The 21340-nt window shown below is 37.9% G+C and overlaps 1 protein-coding gene, 2 long non-coding RNA genes and 1 pseudogene across 3 annotated transcripts; 2 read left to right on the forward strand and 2 right to left on the reverse strand.

Moving 5' to 3' along the window:
- Nucleotides 1-2527: 2527 nt before the first annotated feature.
- LOC103433942 (uncharacterized) lies at nucleotides 2528-4134 on the forward strand. Its single transcript, XM_070808307.1, has 2 exons — nucleotides 2528-2820; nucleotides 3185-4134. Exons 1-2 carry the CDS (start codon nucleotides 2586-2588, stop codon nucleotides 3976-3978), a joined length of 1029 nt encoding a protein of 342 aa, XP_070664408.1. The 5' UTR covers nucleotides 2528-2585; the 3' UTR covers nucleotides 3979-4134.
- Nucleotides 4135-4372: 238 nt separating this feature from the next.
- On the reverse strand, nucleotides 4373-5479 carry LOC139189377 (uncharacterized). The gene is made up of 2 exons (XR_011573294.1): nucleotides 5244-5479; nucleotides 4373-4706 (listed from the first exon to the last, which is right to left on the reverse strand). It is a non-coding gene; the product is annotated as an uncharacterized lncRNA (long non-coding RNA).
- A 6068-nt stretch (nucleotides 5480-11547) lies between these two features.
- Nucleotides 11548-13264, reverse strand: LOC114819641 (uncharacterized). The gene is made up of 2 exons (XR_003766953.2): nucleotides 12852-13264; nucleotides 11548-12720 (listed from the first exon to the last, which is right to left on the reverse strand). It is a non-coding gene; the product is annotated as an uncharacterized lncRNA (long non-coding RNA).
- LOC139189343 (uncharacterized) lies at nucleotides 11738-13621 on the forward strand (annotated as a pseudogene).
- The last annotated feature ends 7719 nt before the right edge of the window (nucleotides 13622-21340 follow it).

Consider the following 21340-nt stretch of genomic DNA (forward strand, 5'->3'; position numbering starts at 1 on the left):
CCCATATTAACTCACTGTTAATATCACTCAGAGCGACAGTACGAACTACAATTAATCTAAATCCGAGTTCTAATTCCCCAATTTTGTACTCATAATTTAATTCACAAGAAGGTGCAAAATATAGTAGTTGCAATTTTCGGGAATTGGAAGTGAAGGGCGACTCACCTGGTTGGACCGAGTTGAATCGGAAACAGGAAAATTTAGCAGGATTTTGCTTGTCAAGTAGGAGTTAGGGTTTTTTTATGCAAGCATACGAAATGGAAACGACGAGTTAACCGAATGGGGGGATTGGAGGGAAATGAAGGGGCGCTGGGCTTTGACATTGATAATCGATGCTGGACATGCTAAAGAGTAGGTCCAGTAACAAATCGTCTGGGCCTTAAGTAGTGAAGTGGCCTACTATATTTTTTTCTTTCAATAACAGACTGGAGAGAGGAATCCAACTTCATACCTAGTTCTTTCCGGCATCTGGAAGATGTGGATAACCGTGGCTTGCCACAGGTTGTCCCCTTTAAAAAAAAAAAAAAAAACTTCATACCTCTGGCAAAGAGATGAATACTGTTAATAAATTGAGATACAAGTGATTTCGGTGTTACAAGCACACCAAAATTTGATTTCCCATAAGGGATAATGCTCGTGTTCCCATAGGGGGACTTACTTGTCCTCCCACCTACAATTAACAAATCTTTACCGTCCGAACATCATAATCGGAATCACCCCGGGCCCTATTGGACATGGACTTTGATTCAAAGGCAAGGAATCCATACAAAAATATATCACAATGGTCTTTGCTACCGAATCCCTTTATAAGAAAGATCATACGTTTATTCTCTTTATCATTATCTAAATATCATATTTGCTAAAAATTATTCAATTTGGAAATCTTTTAGTTATTCTTATGCATAAAACAAATGAACGGTTCATCATGAGGATTCTATTTATTATCAAAATCGTTGATTGGTTTAACACGTATGAATGACTAAACGATCTTCAAATTGTATGATTTTTTACATATATGATATTTAGATGATGATAAAGAAAATGAATTGATTCGATTATGATATCCAAACGTTAAAGATTCGTTAATCGTAAGTGGAAAGAAAAGTAAGTTCCCCATAGGGAAACACAACTATTATCCCTTATGCTAAATCAAATTTTGGTGTGCTTATAACACCGAAATGACTTATATCTCAATTTATTAAAAGTATTCATCTCTGTACCAGAGATATAAAATTTGATTCCTCCCTCCAATATCAGTAGGTATAGCCCCTTTTGACACCCCATAAGATCCCCATTATATAAGTTTTCACTCCTTTAATATCTTTCATTTAATTTAATTGTAAGATACAGCCTTCGCCAGAAAATGAGAAAGGAATTGTAAGATAAAGCCTTCATCCCTAATTCATTTTTTTATGCTAATTTTGTTTTCTTCATAATAACTCAAAGACCCTCTCTTTTTGTCAACTAGACATCTTCGTCTCAGAACCAGTCTAATTACATTTAAGTACACCTTAATTCTCGAAAGGGTTCTCTACATTGCTACTTCCCAAAGAAAACAAAGCACAGACAACCTAGGAAATACCTTAAGCTACAATTGACCATAAAAACAAATTGCATATACTACGAACTCCAAACCATTTTAGCACTAAAAATGCAACACTTATCACTTTTTTTTTATCCAATGACAAAGCCGATAAATGCTCAAGGTGGTCGACTAACCCTTCTCAAGTTAACAAATTTTATTTTTGTTAGACCCTTCTCACTAACTAAACCTTTAATCAAGCTACAAAAGCTGACATTTCTTAAATAAAGTTTCAGACAAGTAATATGGCACTTCATAACGTCTATGTGGGGAAATCAACTTGTCAAATCTTTATCTACGGTTGACCCCTTTTAATAGATTTTTTTTTTTGCTCAGCCGTTGAGTATGTTACATTTGTATCACTTCTCTAATAGATGTGAGATCTGAAAGTTTAGGTTTCACTGTAAAATTAATTCGCAATACGAAGAGTAGTTTAATTTACTTTAAGCCCATGCAAGGTCCCTTGTCCCATACGTCAATGTGGGATTCATTTTCTATTAAAAATGTGGTACAAATGTGGTAATTGTAGGTAATTAGGAATGTTTACTCCACTCTGAAGTCCTGTGTTTGAATACTATAGATCGTATAAAAACCACCCTCTACAAATGTAGTCCAATCCTGAATCATCAGCAACCAAACCAGATGGTGATATAATTTGACATGTAGATATCATGGCCGAAAGTCCAATTCCTGAATCATATGCAAGCAAACTAACCTGGCTGTAATGAAATTTGTATTTGAAGACATTCATCTTCTACAATATGTGAACATGCATGTATGTTCACAATGGCAAAGTGCTAGCCAACAATTCCGGTTCATACTTCTAATTTCAGCTATGGATTGATTCAGTCACAAACTTTAAAATATAAGGATATCTGCGATGTAAAGCAAAATTAAAAGGTGAGATCCTATGGCATTGTTAAATCTATAAATAGCAATGGGAAACTGATCCATTTCCTACAATTCTATCGATCTAAAATCTGCAGCCTATTAACAATTAAGCATGGAGATGGTAAGAAGCAGTTCCACCACATTAGTCATCGTACTAGTATTTGTTGCAGGTGCAGCATTTCAAGCTAAAGCGTACAAATCTCTTTACTGTACCAACCCGGCAAGCCGATGCTTTGGAAAGACTGTGGAATGTCCATATGAATGCCCTAGCAGTTACTCTGAAGACCAGAAAGCCAAAGTCTGCTATATTGACTGTGATTCCCCTATGTGCAAGGCCCATTGCAAACGTATGTTAACAATCCTGGCTTCATTTGTTTTCTTTGTGTTAGTAGCGTCCTCAAAATTTACATAAGTCGGCCCGTATGAATGTAGCAAAAATAATATTTTTTAAGACAGTCTGACATATTATATATTATGAGTCTATCAAACTTGATCATTAGTCGATCAGGTGCACTTGTGTGAATGCATGGTCCAAAGTTTTTGATCTGACAAAAGAACATTGCTTGAGAAATGCTATTTGGCTCTTTAATTTTGTTAAAATGAAAGAGATATTGTTAATTTTACCTACCTTGTAGTTTGATATAGGACTTGAATTCTTTTTCCGTTAATTATGTATACAAACTAAATGAAGTAAGTGTCTGATATTTCTAGACCGTAAACCAAACTGCAATAGTCCTGGATCAGCATGCCATGATCCCCGCTTCATCGGTGGTGATGGCATTGTTTTCTACTTCCATGGCAAGAGCAACCAGCAGTTTAGCTTGGTCTCAGACAACAACCTCCAGATCAATGGTCGCTTCATTGGCCATAGGCCAGCAGAACGAACCCGTGACTACACTTGGATTCAAGCCCTAGGAATCCTTTTCAGCACTCACAGCTTCTCTGTAGAAGCCACCAAAGCAGCTGCTTGGGACAATCAAATTGACCACCTAAAATTCACCCACAACGGAAACGATGTAGTTTTACAAGAAGGGTATCTCTCCACTTGGTATTCTCCAGAAAAGGATATGAAAGTTGAGAGAATATCAAGCAAGAACAGTGTTATTGTGTCCCTAAAGGATGTTGCTGAGATTATGATCAATGTGGTGCCCGTAACCAAAGAAGATGATAGAATTCACAACTATCAAGTTCCTTCTGATGACTGCTTTGCTCATTTGGAAGTCCAGTTTAAGTTCTTTGCTCTGTCCACGGAAGTTGAGGGAGTGCTTGGAAGGACTTACAGGCCTGATTTTGAGAACCCGGCAAAGCCTGGAGTGGCAATGCCGGTCTTGGGGGGTGAAGATAAGTATCGAACCTCATCTCTTCTGTCAGCAGATTGTGTTTCTTGCAGGTTCTCAGCACAGGAAAGTGTGACAGAGGAAGATAGATCAGCAATTGTGGATTATGGCACACTTGACTGCACCAGAAGATCCTCAGGAGGATATGGAATTGTTTGCAAAAAATGAGTGATATATTCAAGATAACAAATAATATGGACGCTTAACAATTAGCTTCTAAGGGAATAACTGAATGTTGGCAGTGAAAACATGTACCTGCTGTTTACTTTAGCTACTCAAAGCATGTGTGTTCATCAATAATTAATTATGGCCTTGATTATGAAATCTCAAGCTTAAATAAAGAACATAAGGCTTGTTTGGATCCTCAAATTTAGATTTGAGTTGGATGTGAGAATGATTATTTGGTTTATTGGAACTCGGTCGCTACTTTTAAATTTGAGTTCAAATCTTATGAATGACGATTGTTAATTAATAAAATAAAGTTGTTATCAAGAGCTTACTATTGAAATTAATTACGACCATAATAGGTTTTTCCAGCTCAAGAAAATGGCGAATTAACCTATAGAATTGAAACAGCCCGGACCTTGTTGGAATGATAACAAAATTCTAGACAGCAACATTATTCAACAAATATTCCTCTAAGTTTTTGACCAAAGCTAAAGTGGACATTGTTGTCTTGGATGGCATGGCATTATTGTCTTCCACTTCAGACTCATAGGTGATCTCAATGCTCACCAGAGTCTCCTTCTCATGAATTGAAGTAAGTTGGAATGTTGTTTTGTATGAAGAAAACCCAAAGTTCAGGTGTCCCCCTTCAATGACTTGCAGCCTAAATTTGTGTACAGACTCATCAAGCTCCACAATCTTTTCCTTTTGGTAACTCATCTTTGGTACATCTGAAATTGTTCCCAGAAGAAAAAAAAAAAATATATATATATATATATATATATATATATATATATATATATATATAATTTAATCATTAGCATTTAACATCATATAATTTTGAAAAGAAACTTTACCATAAAAATCGTTTCACCATAAAAATGTCAACGATGATAGATGTGAGTTAGGTTAGTTGGTTATAATGAAACATGACCTTTTTTTACCCAGTTCGAATTCTCTCTCTCCAAACTATTCGAATGAAAAATGATTTTTGCAAATCTTTTTTATCTTCCTACTTATTTTCGCAAATCTTTTTTATCATCATACTTACTGTTTGAAAAAAAAAAAAACCAAAAATTATTTGAATACATTTGCTTTATTCGATTTAAAATCTAAAAATAAACATGTGTATAAAAGAATAAGAAAGATGGTGGAAATCATTTCCATTAGAATGATTTATATTATCGCCTTGTATAAAAAATTGTCATATGGTGGAGGGATTTCAAAGAAGCTGTTCATACTCAAACATTGAAGGCCGAGTTACATACCAGAGCCAAAACTGAAGAGAAAGGACTGTTCCAATGCCACCATCCCCTTCTATCACTTCCACACTCTTGACCAAATTTGGGATGATTCTGGGAATCAAGATTCTCAAATCTTTTGCAAGAGCTTCCCACAAGGCTTCAATCCCTACACATACTTTTGCTTCAGTTTTAACTTCCTTGGCCATGGCTAGCTCTGAGATGCAGTTTTTGAGTGAGAGATAAGGGACTGATATAACCGAGGCCATAAATATAGACAACAGTAATTTTGAAGTGGCAAGACAGCATCTTTTGCATACATGGAAATTCTGGAATTGCTAGATGCTGTGTTCTTTTACAACCGGCTGGTTTATGTAAGGACAAAAGTTCATTTGCATGTGGCATGCCCGATATGAAATTCTCAAGTTTAATATGTCGACACGTTTGTTAGTACATGTTATTGACCACAAAAGAGGCTATTTAATATATGCTGTGGTGGTTTCCACTTGTTTTACAATTCAATTTGGATAGGAAAAAGCATTAATCGGAAATTTAGAAATATCACCATTTTAAGAATCATTTAATGAAATATAGCTTATTGTTTCCGATTTTGAGAAAAATTAATTAAAAATTAAAGTTAAAAAGACTTAATTTCCTCCTCGGTGAGAGAAGAATACAATTAACAAAGTATTCCGAAGGTTCTAGGATGGATACTAGTTTATCCTAATGTATATGCATGTCAAACTTACTTGAGTAGATATCTCTGAAACACTTGTTATTTTTTTGATTGAAAGCATGAAAGACATACTTAGACTAAAACAATTACAATTGAAATGAACATTACATACTCATGGGTTTTGTTTAAGAATTACCAATTTTACTCTAACATATTCAAACCCAAAGAATACGAATAAATTTGTTTCAATCGAATACATTTATGTAGAACTTTGTTCTTACAAAACTGGTTTTCTATGTGTGACATAGGAATTGTAACATTCCGCCACGCTTTCATATCCAATACCGTCGTCAACACATGAACGCTACAGACACTGGCTTGATAGCAAAAGGGAAGGTTTCCTTCCTTTGATTTGGATTATAATGAAAGGAAATGAAACCCTTGACCTAAGCTTAATGCTATTTTGACCCTTCTCTCCCAAGCCACTGGGATGTACGTTGAGAACCGTCAACGAACTTATCAACCCCCTCACACATCGGTGGAAGATTGATTTGTTACCATTGCTGTTTTCGAAGGAAGAAGAAACCTCAATTCGTTCCATTCCGTTAAGTATCTGCTCTCCACCGGACAAATTACCTGGCATTACGAGAAAAATGGGATGGCTCCAACCACCTACCCATGAGGCCTCTTCATCAACACAGCAAATTGTAAACAAGCTATGGTCTAGGCTATGGAATGCAAATGTCCCACCAAAGGTGAAGGTGTGTTTATGGAGGGTTACCAATGACTTCATACCTGCCCGAGCACTCTTAGCAAAACGACATATAACTACGGACTTGGCTTGTGTCTTATGCAACACTCACGGAGAGACCACCATCCACTTGCAAAGTGTGCCCGGCTGGCTTCAAGTCTTGGACCATTATCGAGGAATGTAGACCACCAAAACTTTCTGACATGGATAGAAGATGTGGCAAATTTAGTTTCAAAGCAAAATTTTGAGCTTTTCCTTATGATTTGCTGGTCGTTGTGGGGCGCAAGGAATGGCAAGCTATGGAATGACAGGACGGACCATCCTGATGTTCGTGTCAATTGGGCTACAATGTGGTGGCATGAGTTCGTTTGAACCTCGGTGATAGGTCACGGTACTCAAGTACAAATTCTCTCCAAGTGGGTTGCTCCACCGTCGGGGCGTCTCAAAATGAACATTGATGGGGCCTGGAACGGGGAACGAAATGTGGCCGGTTTTGGTGCCATTGTCTGCGATGAAACAGGTAATTTTGTGTCGGCAAAATGTGGCAGGGAAGAGGATGTTTTTTTCTACTCTCCAAGCAGAAGCAATGGCCTTAAGGGCAGGTTTGTCTTGGGCAGTTCACAGGGATTTTCTGTTGGAAAATATTATTATTTTGGTTTATTTGAATTTTTGGTTTTCTGGGCTTAGCCCGTTAGAATTAGGTTTTGTTAGAGATTAGGGTTAGGTTATTATAAATAGGATGCTTTGTTATTCATTAGAAATCAAGTTAGTCACAATGTAACCTCTTAGGGTTTGTAGCCGTTCCGGCGTTCTTGTTTGTTTAATAATATTCCTATTATTTTGTATTCTTGTTCGTTGCGCACTCTGATATTCAACTTGGTATCAGAGTAGGTTAAATCCTTCGGGAATTAATCTGTTTTGGGGGGGTTGATATCGATCTGTTTGTTCAGTATCAAACTATCAGTTTTGTTTTAGTTCGGGTTTTGTTGTTTGAAAACAAAGAAAAAAATTGAATCTGTTTGTTTGGGACTTGGGACGCACACCGCGCTGAACCCAGAACCCCAAACTCGTTACGTCGTTCGTTATCTGCCAAAACCCAAACCTGCACCGAAGCTGCCGTTGGCATCCACTCCACTTCGTCATCGAGCTGCAAACCCGCCATCATGCCCACCAGAATAACATCGCTACTTACTGCCTGACCAACCCTCTACCATGTAGCCGCTTGATCATCGTACCAGACCATCACCATCTCGCTGCCGCCTGGAACCACCTGCCTGTTGAACCTGTAAACCTGTCCGCTGACCCGCATGCTTGTTCTCACTCTCACCCAGACCCGTGAACCCAATATGTACCCTACCGCTGCAACTAGAAACCCAGCACATCTGCCGTTTGTCTCCAACACCAGCCGCATCACCACTTCGTTCCCTGAACTGCTGCTGCGTCTAGACCTGCACCACCTCGCCATCCTGCACCCAGTCTGAAACACTTGATGACGCGCACTTGAAGTTGCTGCCTGCGCGCCGCGTCGGATCGGATCTAATGAACCTCCCGCCGCCTTGGACCCAACTCTGTCATGCGGCTAAACCTGCTGTGCTTGTTTTGCAAGTATGAAGAAGACCAGATCTTTGGAAATGGAAGTAAGAAAAAAAAAAAGGAAAAAGAAAGAAAGGAAAATAGAAGCAAAAGGAAGTGAAGAAAAGAAAAAAGAAAAAATTGTTGCTGTTTGTTTTAGGCCCTCAAGGGCAAGGTAAAAAAAAAAAACATGGTTAAGTTTGTGTTTGGGCCACACAAGTGATAGTATTTATGTTTGTTCGTTCGTTCGTTGCTACAATTGGGATATGAAAATCTCGTTCGTTTAGTGACAGGTTATTTCCATACTCTCAACACTAGCCAGTTTAAATCAGATTTAGTTTGCCAGCAAGAATCAAGAATCAGTTAGCCAGTTCGCCAACCCTGCATGTCTGTCTGTCCGCGTTGCGGAGCCTGCATGTCTGTCTGTCCGCGTTGCGGAGCCTGCCTGTCTGTCTGTCCGCGAGCCTGCCTGTCTGTCTGTCCGCACTGCGGAGCCTGCCTGTCTGTCTGCGTTGCGGAGCTTGCCTGTCTGTCCGCCTAAAGGAGCCAGTTCGCATCTGCTTGTTTGCAAACCCATGTCGTATACCGTCATGAGTTTGACAGGGGGTGTTGGAAAATATTAGTATTTTGGTTTATTTGAATGTTTGGTTTTCTGGGCTTAACCTGTTAGAATTAGATTTTGTTAGAGATTAGGGTTAGGTTATTATAAATAGGATGCTTTGTTATTCATTAGAAATCAAGTTAAGCCCAATCTCTTAGGGTTTGTAGCCGTTCCGGCGTTCTTGTTTGTTTAATAATATTCCTATTATTTTGTATTCTTATTCGTTGCGCACTCTGATATTCAACTTTTTCAATATATTTCTTTCGAAAGCAATTCACGTCAGATTGTGGAGGTGTTGTGCAATTTCTCTCCAAATTTGTCATTCAGTGGACAAATTGTAGAAGATATCAAGGTGCTCTCCATTCAATCACCGAAGATAAAATTACCCACACTCGTCACCAAGCAAACTTGGTTGCTCATTGCCTTGCACAGGTTGGTCTCTCGGTGCAACAAGATTGTATATGGGATGTTAATCCCCCAAGTATTGTCACCGACTTACTTGTGGAGGATAATGTACTGCCATAACTGGCTTTGGATGTAACTCTTGTACCGCACCTTTTTCGAAGTAAATGAATCTACTACTGTATCTTTAAAAAAAAAAAGAAAAAAAAAAGCTTAATGCCAACCCTTTTTTACGCACCCTTATCACTTGGAATTTTGTCATGCTCCTTGGCTAAAGCTATAACTTGACCTAATATGTTCGATTTTTTCGGTTTTCTAGTCATGCTCCTCGGAATTTTGACAACAATTCTATGATCAATTACGACCTGTTCTCCATTTACTCTCAACAGATTAGCAACTACCAGGAGACATCGTAGTATTCTTATACTGTTTTAGATTTTTCTATACTAATATTGTTAATGATTTCGGACCACACATGAATTAGATTTGAAATCTCCAACCAAAAGACTCTTTTGACTAAAGACTTGAAGGACTTCTGTTGTATCATATATTGGGCCTTATTATTTAGGCCTCATGACTTAGCCCATGATGTATGTAGGAGGTGAAGGAAACCCTTATTTTATAAAAGGGATCCTTCACCCTCACTTGAAGGGGGAGGGCAAAAAGAATAGCAAAGAGAGCAAACCTTAGCATCTATCGCCATGTACATTGTAACCCTCAATTTACATAGTGAAACCGGATCGACACCAGTGTGGACGTAGCCCCAACTTGAGGTGAACCATGATATATCTGTGTTCTTGTGAGTTTGTGTGATTTACGGTCGGATTTACGTTGGTCCAAGATTGACCTGATTTTGTGCATCAACAAATATCATATCTGAGAGCTTGCAATTTTACTATATAAAATAACTGTCTTCTCCCTAATAAACAACATCAAATTATTTTTCATAGATAAAGAATACATAATCTTATTAGTTATCTTGTTTTTTTGACACACAATAGCATTAGTGAGTTAAATAGTTATTAGAGAGGAGAATAGTGGGGATTAAATGCATACCAGGATGCATAGACAATGATTGTTTTCCATCACTACGGTAAAATGTCATTTCCTATGAAAGACACATATACTTGATTGAGAGTCCACGAGCTAATCATGCTCTAATAACCTTAAATATTCGGAACTAAATCAAATATTTACCAACTTCACCAGTTGTAGTTTTCTCCGTCATAACAAGCAAGTTTAAAGGGTGCAAAATGTGACTATTTTGGATGTCATTTCGGTTTTCAGCTATCTAACGCCAATTTGTTGGAATAGAGTAAGAAAATAGCACTAAACTCGCACAAATTGGTGTTGTTGCATACACAAGAGTTTAAAAACTCTCTACTTTTGCTCACTAATGAAAGGCCGATTGATAATCAGTGCAAAAACTTGTAACTCAAGTGATTAACATTACTCTCTCTCTCTTGTACCAGAGGTCCTATATTCGAATTACTGCTTATATAAATAAAAATGGTAAGAACTAATCTGATATTGGTTCCTGGCCTGATCCCTTAAGCTGTTGACCTATAAAGTACCCAAAAAATATATGTAGATTTGATTCCATGAGGTGATTTACTCCCAGGTTCAGTTTATGCCTAATTGTCCCTTGATTCAAACCAATAGAAAGTAGTAGTATTCAAGTGAAGGCATGCATGTCGTGTGGTTGACTTCACGAACATTCATTTTCTAGTGTGAAATTGGCCAATGGGGCAAGTTGCAAGAATATATATAACTCCATTGATGGTTGTAAAGCACTAGCAATTATCAAATAAATAAATAAGATGAAGGCAGACAATGCAGTATTCGCGGTCATTTTGTCGAGTGCAAAAATGGGTGCATTACATCACATGAATGAACCAAACAGTGTCTGTATCATAAGAGACCTTTTCCAGTTGATTTGGCTCGAAGGGCTTGCTACTGCTTAGGCACTTCTGACAACTCATTTTAATTCATTGCTTAGTTTATATTGAATCACTAAAAAAACTTGTTGCGTGACGGATCCTGCAAGTGTCCACTACTACATTCAAACTATAAATTGATATTGTACCAACTTAGACTCCATACCCTAGTTAAAAATCAACTTTTCAATTCGAAGTTATTGCTGTACTCTTTCAACGTGAGATTCTTTGCATCGTTATTTTAATCTTGTATAGAGCCAAACTTTACCAATAAAACTCATTTATAATCAGATCGGAAAACAAAGGGAAAAGAAGAAAAAACTTGTATTGTCAATAGCTATTTCTCTAATTCACAATCACCAAACCCAAAAGCATTGACCAAGATATAACAATTCCGGAAAGCATTGAAGAGGAACACACGTTCATCTTACTAAACTTAGAATTTATACTACTAAAAGATAATACTAAACTCCCACTTGATAGATTCGGTAATTATATAACAAGATCAACCAGAAAAGGGGTAGCTAACCTGGCTATATATATATCAACATTTCATTTGTGAGGTATAAAGAGAAAGAAGCAATGGAGTTCTTAGGCAGCAAAAGTGTTTTGATCGTTCTGGTAATCCTTGTATCTGCTTCTGTTCTGGTACAAAGTGAGACAGATCTTAAGGTTTGCTACAGCAAGAAAAGCCCGTGCTTTCTCAAGCAGGTATACTGCCCTGCGGAATACCCATCCTTCACCGATAGACAAAAAGGCTAAAATTTGCTATCTCAACTGTGACTCACCTATATGCAAAGCTGAGTGCAAAGGTAAGGTTACGACTTACTGTCATGTGTTCATAATGTTATCTCATGCATGTTAACATTTCAGAGTTGGGCATGCAATCCACCGCTAATTACATCAATATTGTCCCAACTTAACTATCTGCAACTCACAAAAGGCCTCGATATAGTAGCGGAACTATTCATTTATAAGTAGTAATATATTCCGTCAATCATCTGATGTGAGATTGCATTCTTCAACAATGCACTCCAATTTTTATTTTGTTTCGAACGTACGTGCCTCGGTTAAAATCATTGCCGATGCTGACAAGGGTTTTTGTTTGTTGTTGCTGGTAATCGTAGGTCGCAAACCTAATTGTGAAGGCCCCGGATCAGCATGCATGGACCCTCGCTTCATCGGTGGAGATGGCATTGTCTTTTACTTCCACGGGAAGAAAAATGAGTATTTCAGCTTAGTTTCTGACCCCAACCTCCAAATCAACGCCCTGTTCATTGGTCTCCGCCCTGAAGGCTGAACCAGGGACTACACTTGGATTCAGGCCCTTGGACTCCTCTTTGGCTCTAATAGCTTCTCCGTAGAGGCCAGCCAAGCATCGTCATGGGATGATGAAACAGACCACTTAAAATTTACTTACAATGGAGAGGAGCTAGTCATCCCAGAATCCCAACTCTCCGCATGGCAATCTCCGGAAAATGCCATTAGAGTAGAGAGAACATCTAGCAAGAACAGTGTTTTGGTCACTCTCCAGGAAGTTGCTGAAATTTCAGTAAATGTGGTGCCTGTGACAAAGGAAGATGATAGGATCCGCAATTATCAGATACCATCAGATGACTGTTTTGCACATCTGGAAGTACAGTTCAGATTCTACGGCTTATCCTCAAATGTTGAGCGAGTGCTTGGAAGGACTTACCAGCCAGATTTCAGGAACCCGGCAAAGCCAGGAGTAGCGATGCCAGTTGTGGGAGGGGAACACAAGTACAGAACAACTTCACTGGTCTCCGTAGATTGCACTGCTTGTGTTTTCACTAAATCCAGGAAGATGGATCAAACAGATTCAAGGGTGATGAATTACGGAAATCTTGACTGCACCGGTAATTCCTTCAGTGGGAATGGAATCGTTTGCAGGAAGTAAATGATATTGCTACAAGCTCAGGGAATAAGTGTAAATTTAACTTCTCAGATGATAATCTAAAGATGTGTAATCAAGAGGTTTGAAAACCTTCTTGCACTCATATGTTAATTAATACACATAATGCTGATATAATCAGTAATGCCAATCTTCTTGCACTCGTAACATTTGACAACGCGTTTTCAAAACCTTGCGCCGAAGCTGGATGAAAGTCTCTGTATCCTTTTTCTCCGGCTACTAGCATTAACATCATCATAATGCAGCATTACAATAATTTCACCACGCTTTCACACCCAAACCCGTTGTCAGCATATGCACTCTATTAACACTGGCTCAAGCCCCGTGGAAAGGCTTCAGTAAATTCACGTATTATACAAGTAGGTTCGTATTTTTTAAGAATACTTCATTTTTCATACATTGTCTTAATGATTCAAGAAATTGCATGTTAAAAGTCCAACATATTTTTCACGTTTAATACACGTTGTTTAGACACTTTTTCAATACTACACATAAAATTCATGTATTTTTAAATTATTATTGAAAAAACAAAAAAAAAATATTAAAATTTAATAAAAATGGCCGAAGTTTTCAAAAGATATTTTAAAGAAAGTTGCCGAATAATACGTATTTTTCATATACTATACCCGTTTGGTATTTTACTAACTATGAAGGTAGCTTTCATTTGTTGCTCTCTTATTTATCAGTTATAATGAAAAGGTATCGAACCCTTGACCTAGGCGACAACACTTCTCTACCCACCCTTATCTGTTAGAGACTAACCCAAAGGCTCAAGCTTTCTTTGATGATGTTTCCAAGTGTTGAATAAGTGGCCAAGTGGCCAAGTGGAGAACAAAACAAAAAAAAACTTTTGGCTATTAAACAAATCAAAAGAAAAAAAAGGACAACATGATTATGTTTCTTCCTTGTTTTGGGGAAAAGAAAAGTGCACTTTGTCTAAAGTTTTTTTCTTTGGTCCATGTGAGAAGTCACGGGACTCCTAGGGTTTTTAACTAGCAGCAACAACTGCCTTTTGGTGTGGGAAAAAAGGCAGTCGTATAGAAGAAGAAAATAGGAGGGAGCAGCAGAAAGAAGAAGAGAGGTACGCAGCTCCCATATAAGAAAGAAAGGTGATTTTCTTTCTTGGTTAGTTCTCACTAAATCAAAGTTGTATTTGTGTATTAGCTTTGAGCTTCGTATAGAGAAGAAATTATTCATTATATTTCTCTCTATTTGTTTCTTTGGTGTGTGAGAGCTATTGGTTGTATTGGGGTTTTGGGTTGTGAGCTTGCCAACACTTTGTAAACTTCCATTTGGTTGATAGTGGATTATTGGGTGAGCTCCTACTGCTCCGAGGACGTACTCCAGTTACACTGACTGTTGAGGAACCTCGTTAAAATCTTGGTGTCTTTAATATTTTGTTCTTGCATTTCATTTGACATATTTCTTGTGGGTTAGCTTGAGTTGGTTCCAAAAAGGTTTGGTGCTATCCTAACACAACAATTGGTATCAGAGCACTGGTTGCTCTTGGGTACTGTCTAGTTGCCAAAGATGTCAGACGGGCAAGATGAAAATCCTTTTGGAAGCAGCTCCGGGTTTGCAAGAACTACGGTGCAAAATGCAAAGTTCGAAGTAGAAAAGTTTGATGGCACAAACAACTTTGGGATGTGGCAAGGTGAGGTCAAAGATGTGTTGGCTCAACAAGATCTACTTGCCGCTTTGGGAGAGAAGCCGAAAGCTATGTCGAAGCCGGAATGAGAGAAATTAAATTTGTGGGCTTGCTCTTTAATTCGGTTGTGCCTTAAAAAAACTCAGAAGTATTTTGTGATGCGGGAGACATTAGCAAGTGTGTTGTGGCAAAAATTGGAAGACAAGTATATGACGAAGAGTGCAGAGAACCGGCTACACTTGAAGAAAAAGCTCTACCGCTTCCAATACAAAGAAGGTACAAAAATGATTAGACACCTTGATGCTTTTAATAAGTTGATTGCCGACTTGTTAAATTTAGATAAGGATATTAAGGATGAAGATAAGGCCTTAATATTGTTGAATTCCTTACCGGACTCTTATGAGCATTTTGTTACCACTATTATGCATGGTAAAGAAACTGTGAAATTTGAAGATGTGTCAAATGTCTTGATGAATTATGAAATGAGGCATAGAGATAAAAACCATGATAGTACCTCTGAAGCTTTATTTGTTAGAGGTAGATCATCGGAGAGAAGATCATCTTCTAGTAGGAAAAAATCACAGTCTCGACCTAGAGGAAACTCTAAAGGTAGAAAACCTTTGGAAAGGGATGAATGTGCCTTTTGTCGTAATAAGGGCCATTGGAAGAAAGATTATCCTAGATTGAAGACCAAAGGCAAAGAAAGTTCTGAAGCTAATGTTGCTGAGGTTGAAACAGATTTTTCTGATTTTGCTTTAACCACTTCCTCATCATTTGATTGTGCTACTAAGTGGGTGTTGGATACGGGTTGTACTCATCATATGACTCCTCACAAGGATTGGTTTTCAAGCTTGAAAGAGTTTGATGGTGGCGTTGTGTTCATGGGAGATGACAATCCTTGCACAACAAAAGGGATTAGTACAGTTCGTTTGAAGTTGCATGATGGCATAGTTAAAAAGTTGACAGGTGTTCGGTATGTACCGAATTTGAAGAAAAATCTTATTTCTTTAGGTACTTTGGAATCCAAGGGCTTCAGGTTTTATTCAGATGGACATACATTGAAAGTTACTTATGGTGCACTTGTTGTGATGAAAGCTCCTCGATGTGGTCATTTGTATTTATTGCAGGGAAGCACTGTTACAGGTGAAACATCTGTAGTCTCTGAAAATATGGGCACATCTGATTCAGATACTACTAGACTGTGGCATATGAGATTAAGCCATGCCGGTGAGAAAGCTCTACAAGGGCTTGTGAAACAAGGTCTTCTAAAATATGCCACGACTTGTAAGCTTGATTTCTGCGAGCATTGTGTCTTGGGAAAGCAAACTAGAGTAAAGTTTGGTACTGCAGTACATCAGACGAAAGGCATTCTTGATTATGTGCATTCGGATGTTTGGGGTCCTACAAAGACTCCCTCTTTGAGTGGTAGACATTGGTTTGTGACCTTTGTTGATGATTATTCAAGAAGGTCTTGGGTCTACACTATGAAGAACAAGAGTGAGGTGTTAAGCATTTTCTTGGGTTGGAAGAAAATGGTTAAGAACCAGACTGGAAGAAAGATTAAGATTTTGAGATCGGATAATGGTGGTGAATACACATCCGACCCTTTCTTTAAAGTTTGCAAAGAGGAAGGGATTGTGAGACATTTTAGTGTCCGGGGAACTCCACAACAAAATGGAGTTGCAGAAAGATTGAATCAAACCTTGCTTGAGAAGGTTAGATGTATGTTGTCTCAGTCGAGTTTAAGCAAGTCATTTTGGGCAGAGGCAGTTAATTATGCATGTCACATCATCAACCGGTTACCCTCAGCTGCTGTTCAGGGTAAGACACCAATGGAGGTATGGACTGGGAAACCTTCTACTGATTATGATTATATTCGTATTTTTGGTTCACCTGCTTATTTTCATGTGACTGAAAATAAACTTGATCCTAGAGCCAAAAAGGCTATCTTTCTTGGTTTTAGTAGTGGTGTCAAAGGTTACAGGTTGTGGTGCCCAGAGATGAAAAAACTTGTAATCAGCAGAGATGTGACATTTGATGAAGAAAGTATGTTCAAAAACTCTGAGAAGAATGTGAAAGATGTCCAACAGGTGGAGCTTGAGAAAGTTGCCTCTGGTACTTCAAATCCTATTTCCGCTGATGTCGAAGCCACTACAAGTGAAGAAGTTGGAGACCATGAGGATGTTGAAGAAGTTGAACTTGAAGATTCTATTCAAGTTGAAGAGCAAGTTTCACCTCAAGAATCTATTGCCAATAACAGAGGAAAAAGACAAATTACCAAGCCAGCTCAGTATAGTGACTATGTTTCTTTTGCTCTTCCTATTATCACTGATGAGATTCCATCCAATTTTGAGGAAGCTATTGAGAGTGAAGAAAATGAGAGGTGGTGCAATGCCATGGGTGATGAGATGAATTCTCTCTTGAAGAACAAGACTTGGGAGTTAGCTAAATTGCCTAAGGGCAAGAAAGCTATCGGTTGCAAATGGGTGTATGCCAAGAAGGAAGATGCTGATGAGAAAATCAATGTGAGATTCAAAGCAAGATTAGTTGCTAAAGGGTATGCACAAAAGGAGGGCATTGACTACAATGAAATCTTTTCTCCGGTTGTGAAGCACTCCTCAATTCGCATTATGTTAGCTCTTGTTGTACAATATGATCTTGAGCTTGTGCAACTTGATGTGAAGACAGCTTTCCTACATGGTGATTTGAATGAAGAGATCTATATGTGTCAACCGGATGGGTATATAGTGAAAAGGAAGGAAAATTTGTTTTGCAAATTGAAGAAATCACTTTATGGCTTGAAGCAATCTCTAAGGCAATGGTATTTGAGGTTTGATAAATTTATGAGAGGCCAAAATTATTTTAGAAGTCAATATGATCATTGTGTGTACTTTAAGAAGTTGCAAGATGGGTCTTTCATTTATTTATTGATATATGTTGATGATATGTTGATTGCCTCAAAGAATGTTGAAGAGATTGAGAAATTGAAGAAACAAATGAAGAACGAGTTCGAGATGAAGGATCTTGGTGAAGCGAAGAAGATCATTGGCATGGAGATCACTAGAGATAGAGCAAAAGGTTTCGTCAGTTTGAATCAAAGACAATACCTTGAGAAGTTGATTCGGAAGTTTGGAGTTCATGATTCAACCAAACCGGTTAGTACCCCTTTGGCTCCTCATTTTAAATTGAGTTCTCTACAGTGTCCTAAAACTAATAAAGAGAAGCTGCAAATGAAAAATATACCATATGCAAATTTGGTTGGTAGTTTGATGTATGCAATGGTATGCTCTAGACCGGATATTGCTCATGCAGTTGGCATGGTGAGTCGATATATGCATAATCCAGGTAAAGAGCATTGGCAAGCAGCTAAGTGGATATTGAGGTATCTTCATGGTACTCGAGACGTTGGTTTATGCTTTGAGAGAGATGACTCTAGTATTGGTCATTTTGCAGTTGGTTTATGTTGATTCAGATTATGCAGGTGATCTGGATGGAAGGAAGTCTACTACAGGCTATGTGTTTACTATGGCTAAAGGACCAGTTTGTTGGAGGTCCATTTTGCAGTCGTTTGTTGCCTTGTCTACTACAGAGGCTGAATATATGGCAGTTGCTGAAGCTATAAAGGAGACCATTTGGATACATGGGCTGATTAGAGATTTGGGGGTTGATCAGAAGCAGGTGGAGGTACATTGTGATAGTCAGAGTGCCATTTATTTGGCTAAGTATCAGGTTCATCATGCGAGGACCAAGTACATAGATGTACGTTATCACTTTGTTTGTGAAATTGTTGGTGAAAGAGAAATCATTCTCCAGAAGATTTCAACTAAAGACAACCCCGCTGATATGTTGACTAAGGTTGTTGGTGTAGCCAAGTTTGTTCATTGTTTGAACTTGGCTCACATTTTGCCTATATAAAGAAGGCGTTGAGCAGTAGGAGTTTTGGAGCATTTGGCTCGACATGAGTTGTTCTCTTGCTAGTGTTTGGGAGTGATGTTGTGTGTTAATTGTGTTGGTTGGCTTATCATGGCGTTTTTCGGAACTTGGCCAAGGTGGAGATTGTTGAATAAGTGGCCAAGTGGAGAACAAAACAAAAAAAACTTTTGGCTATTAAACAAATCAAAAGAAAAAAAGGACACCATGATTATGTTTCTTCCTTGTTTTGGGGAAAAGAAAAGTGCACTTTGTCTAAAGTTTTTTTCTTTGGTCCATGTGAGAAGTCACGGGACTCTTAGGGTTTTTAACTAGCAGCAACAACTGCATTTTGGTGTGGGAAAAAAGGCAGTCGTATAGAAGAAGAAAATAGGAGGGAGCAGTAGAAAGAAGAAGAAAGGTACGCAGCTCCCATATAAGAAAGAAAGGTGATTTTCTTTCTTGGTTAGTTCTCACTAAATCAAAGTTGTATTTGTGTATTAGCTTTGAGCTTCGTATAGAGAAGAAATTATTCATTATATTTCTCTCTATTTGTTTCTTTGGTGTGTGAGAGCTATTGGTTGTATTGGGGTTTTGGGTTGTGAGCTTGCCAACACTTTGTAAACTTCCATTTGGTTGATAGTGGATTATTGGGTGAGCTCCTACTGCTCCGAGGACGTACTCCAGTTACACTGACTGTTGAGGAACCTCGTTAAAATCTTGGTGTCTTTAATATTTTGTTCTTGCATTTCATTTGATATATTTCTTGTGGGTTAGCTTGAGTTGGTTCCAAAAAGGTTTGGTGGTATCCTAGCACCACACCAAGAGCTCATATACTATCCTAAATTTTTCCGGTTTTCGTTTTGGATAATACTAAGGAAACCATCTATTTAAGTTAGATTTTTTAAAATCATATGATGTGGTTATCGATGATTGGATCATTATCTAAGTGTTAATTTACGTGCTTATTTCCTATTAATGACCACATAATTTACAAATTTGATCTAAAAATTTATGACTCCTTTTTTTCCATCATTTACGACTTGTTCTCCATTTACTCTCAATTGATTAGCAACCCCGAGGAGCTGCTAAATTTCTAATAAGCAACTACATCTACTTCCTAATAAACAGCAAACTTAATACTAGTAAACCCAATTTTAGCATTTAATTTAACTGGCTTCTCCCTAATAAATAACTTCATCTACTTCTTTTTTATAAATAACGAATAAAATACTTATATCTTTCTTGTTCATTCCACTCATTGATTTGTTTGTAAGAATTAAAGATATACTTAATTGAGACTCCACTCCACGACCTAAACAAATATTAGGAACTAAATAAACAATTAACCGACTTCGCTAGCTGTTCTTTCCATCAAAACAATGAAGTTTGAGCTAGAGTGCAAAATGTTACTATTTTGGTAGCATTTCAATTTTCAACTCTCTTAAGCCAAGTTGTGGGAATAGAAAATAGCACTCAAACTCACAGAAGAGGTGATGTTGCATACATAAAAAGAGTTTAAAAACTCTCTACAATATTGTTCATTAGTGAAACGGCCGGTGAGCAACATATACAACGAATTTGTAGCTCAAGTAGTTAACCGTGCTTACTTTTGTATCTAAAGTTTTGTGTTTTAATCAACTTTGAGTACAATGCCTTCTGCTGTGGGTTATCAACCCTAAGTACTGAAATGCGTACTTTACAAGAAAGGACTATTTCTATGAAAGAGGGGTCTATAACTTCTATTTAAGCAGTTTATGTGCCTGCGGACGCTTTGACCGATCCTACACATGCATTTTCACGTTTAGATGCTAGTACAGTACAATCAAGAGGATTAGCTGCCAAAGATATTTATCCAGAAAGATCTTTTACATTCAACATATATCAAAAAATGGTGAGCAACCTACGAATGTTAAGACACTGGTTTCAGGCCTAATACCTCAGGCTTTTGACTTATAAAGTACCAAAAAAAAAAAAAATTAAGTATGCTAGATTTGAATGTATGTCTTTTGCTGGACTTCATGAACAAATTATATTCTAGAAAGCAACTGGCCAATGAGGAAGTTCAAAGAATGTATATGAATCCGTCTCCACTGATATGGTTGTACACAGACAATGCAGTTTCCATGGCCAGTTTATCGGGTGCAAAATAGGTGATTACTTCACATGAGTGAACCAAACCATGTCATTGTTAATACTCTACAGAGACCTTTTCCAGTTGACTTGGCTTGAAGCTTGTATGGCCATGCCTTGGGCAGTCCTCCACAATACACAACCCATTTATTTCAGGAGTTATTCATTAACAAAGAATCGTCTATCTATTTATTACAATTGATTGATGAAACAATCTTGAGGTTTAATCGATTTTTTGGAGTTATTTATAATATGAAAAGTTTGGATTCTAAACATGAAGTTCTATGAATTGGCTCTTGAAATAAGAGTATAAATATCCTAAAGGCCACTCCAACTAATATTGAAGTCTTTTGTGATAAAATTCTACACATGTCGGATTGTGCATGTAATTAACAAGTTGGGGATAATATTAGTGTTGTTGGAAGTAGGCGTTTGGCCTATCTCTCTGATAATTTAACATGGTATAGAGTCAGGGAGCAGGTTCGTATTGCTACACGATGGGTGGGTCCCCTTGGCCCCGAGTGATGATGGTGGTCCCTTGGCCCCTCGTGTTGGGTGGGTC

The sequence above is a fragment of the Malus domestica genome, chromosome 11 (assembly GCF_042453785.1).
Source record: "Malus domestica chromosome 11, GDT2T_hap1".
NCBI classification, from domain to species: domain Eukaryota; kingdom Viridiplantae; phylum Streptophyta; class Magnoliopsida; order Rosales; family Rosaceae; genus Malus; species Malus domestica.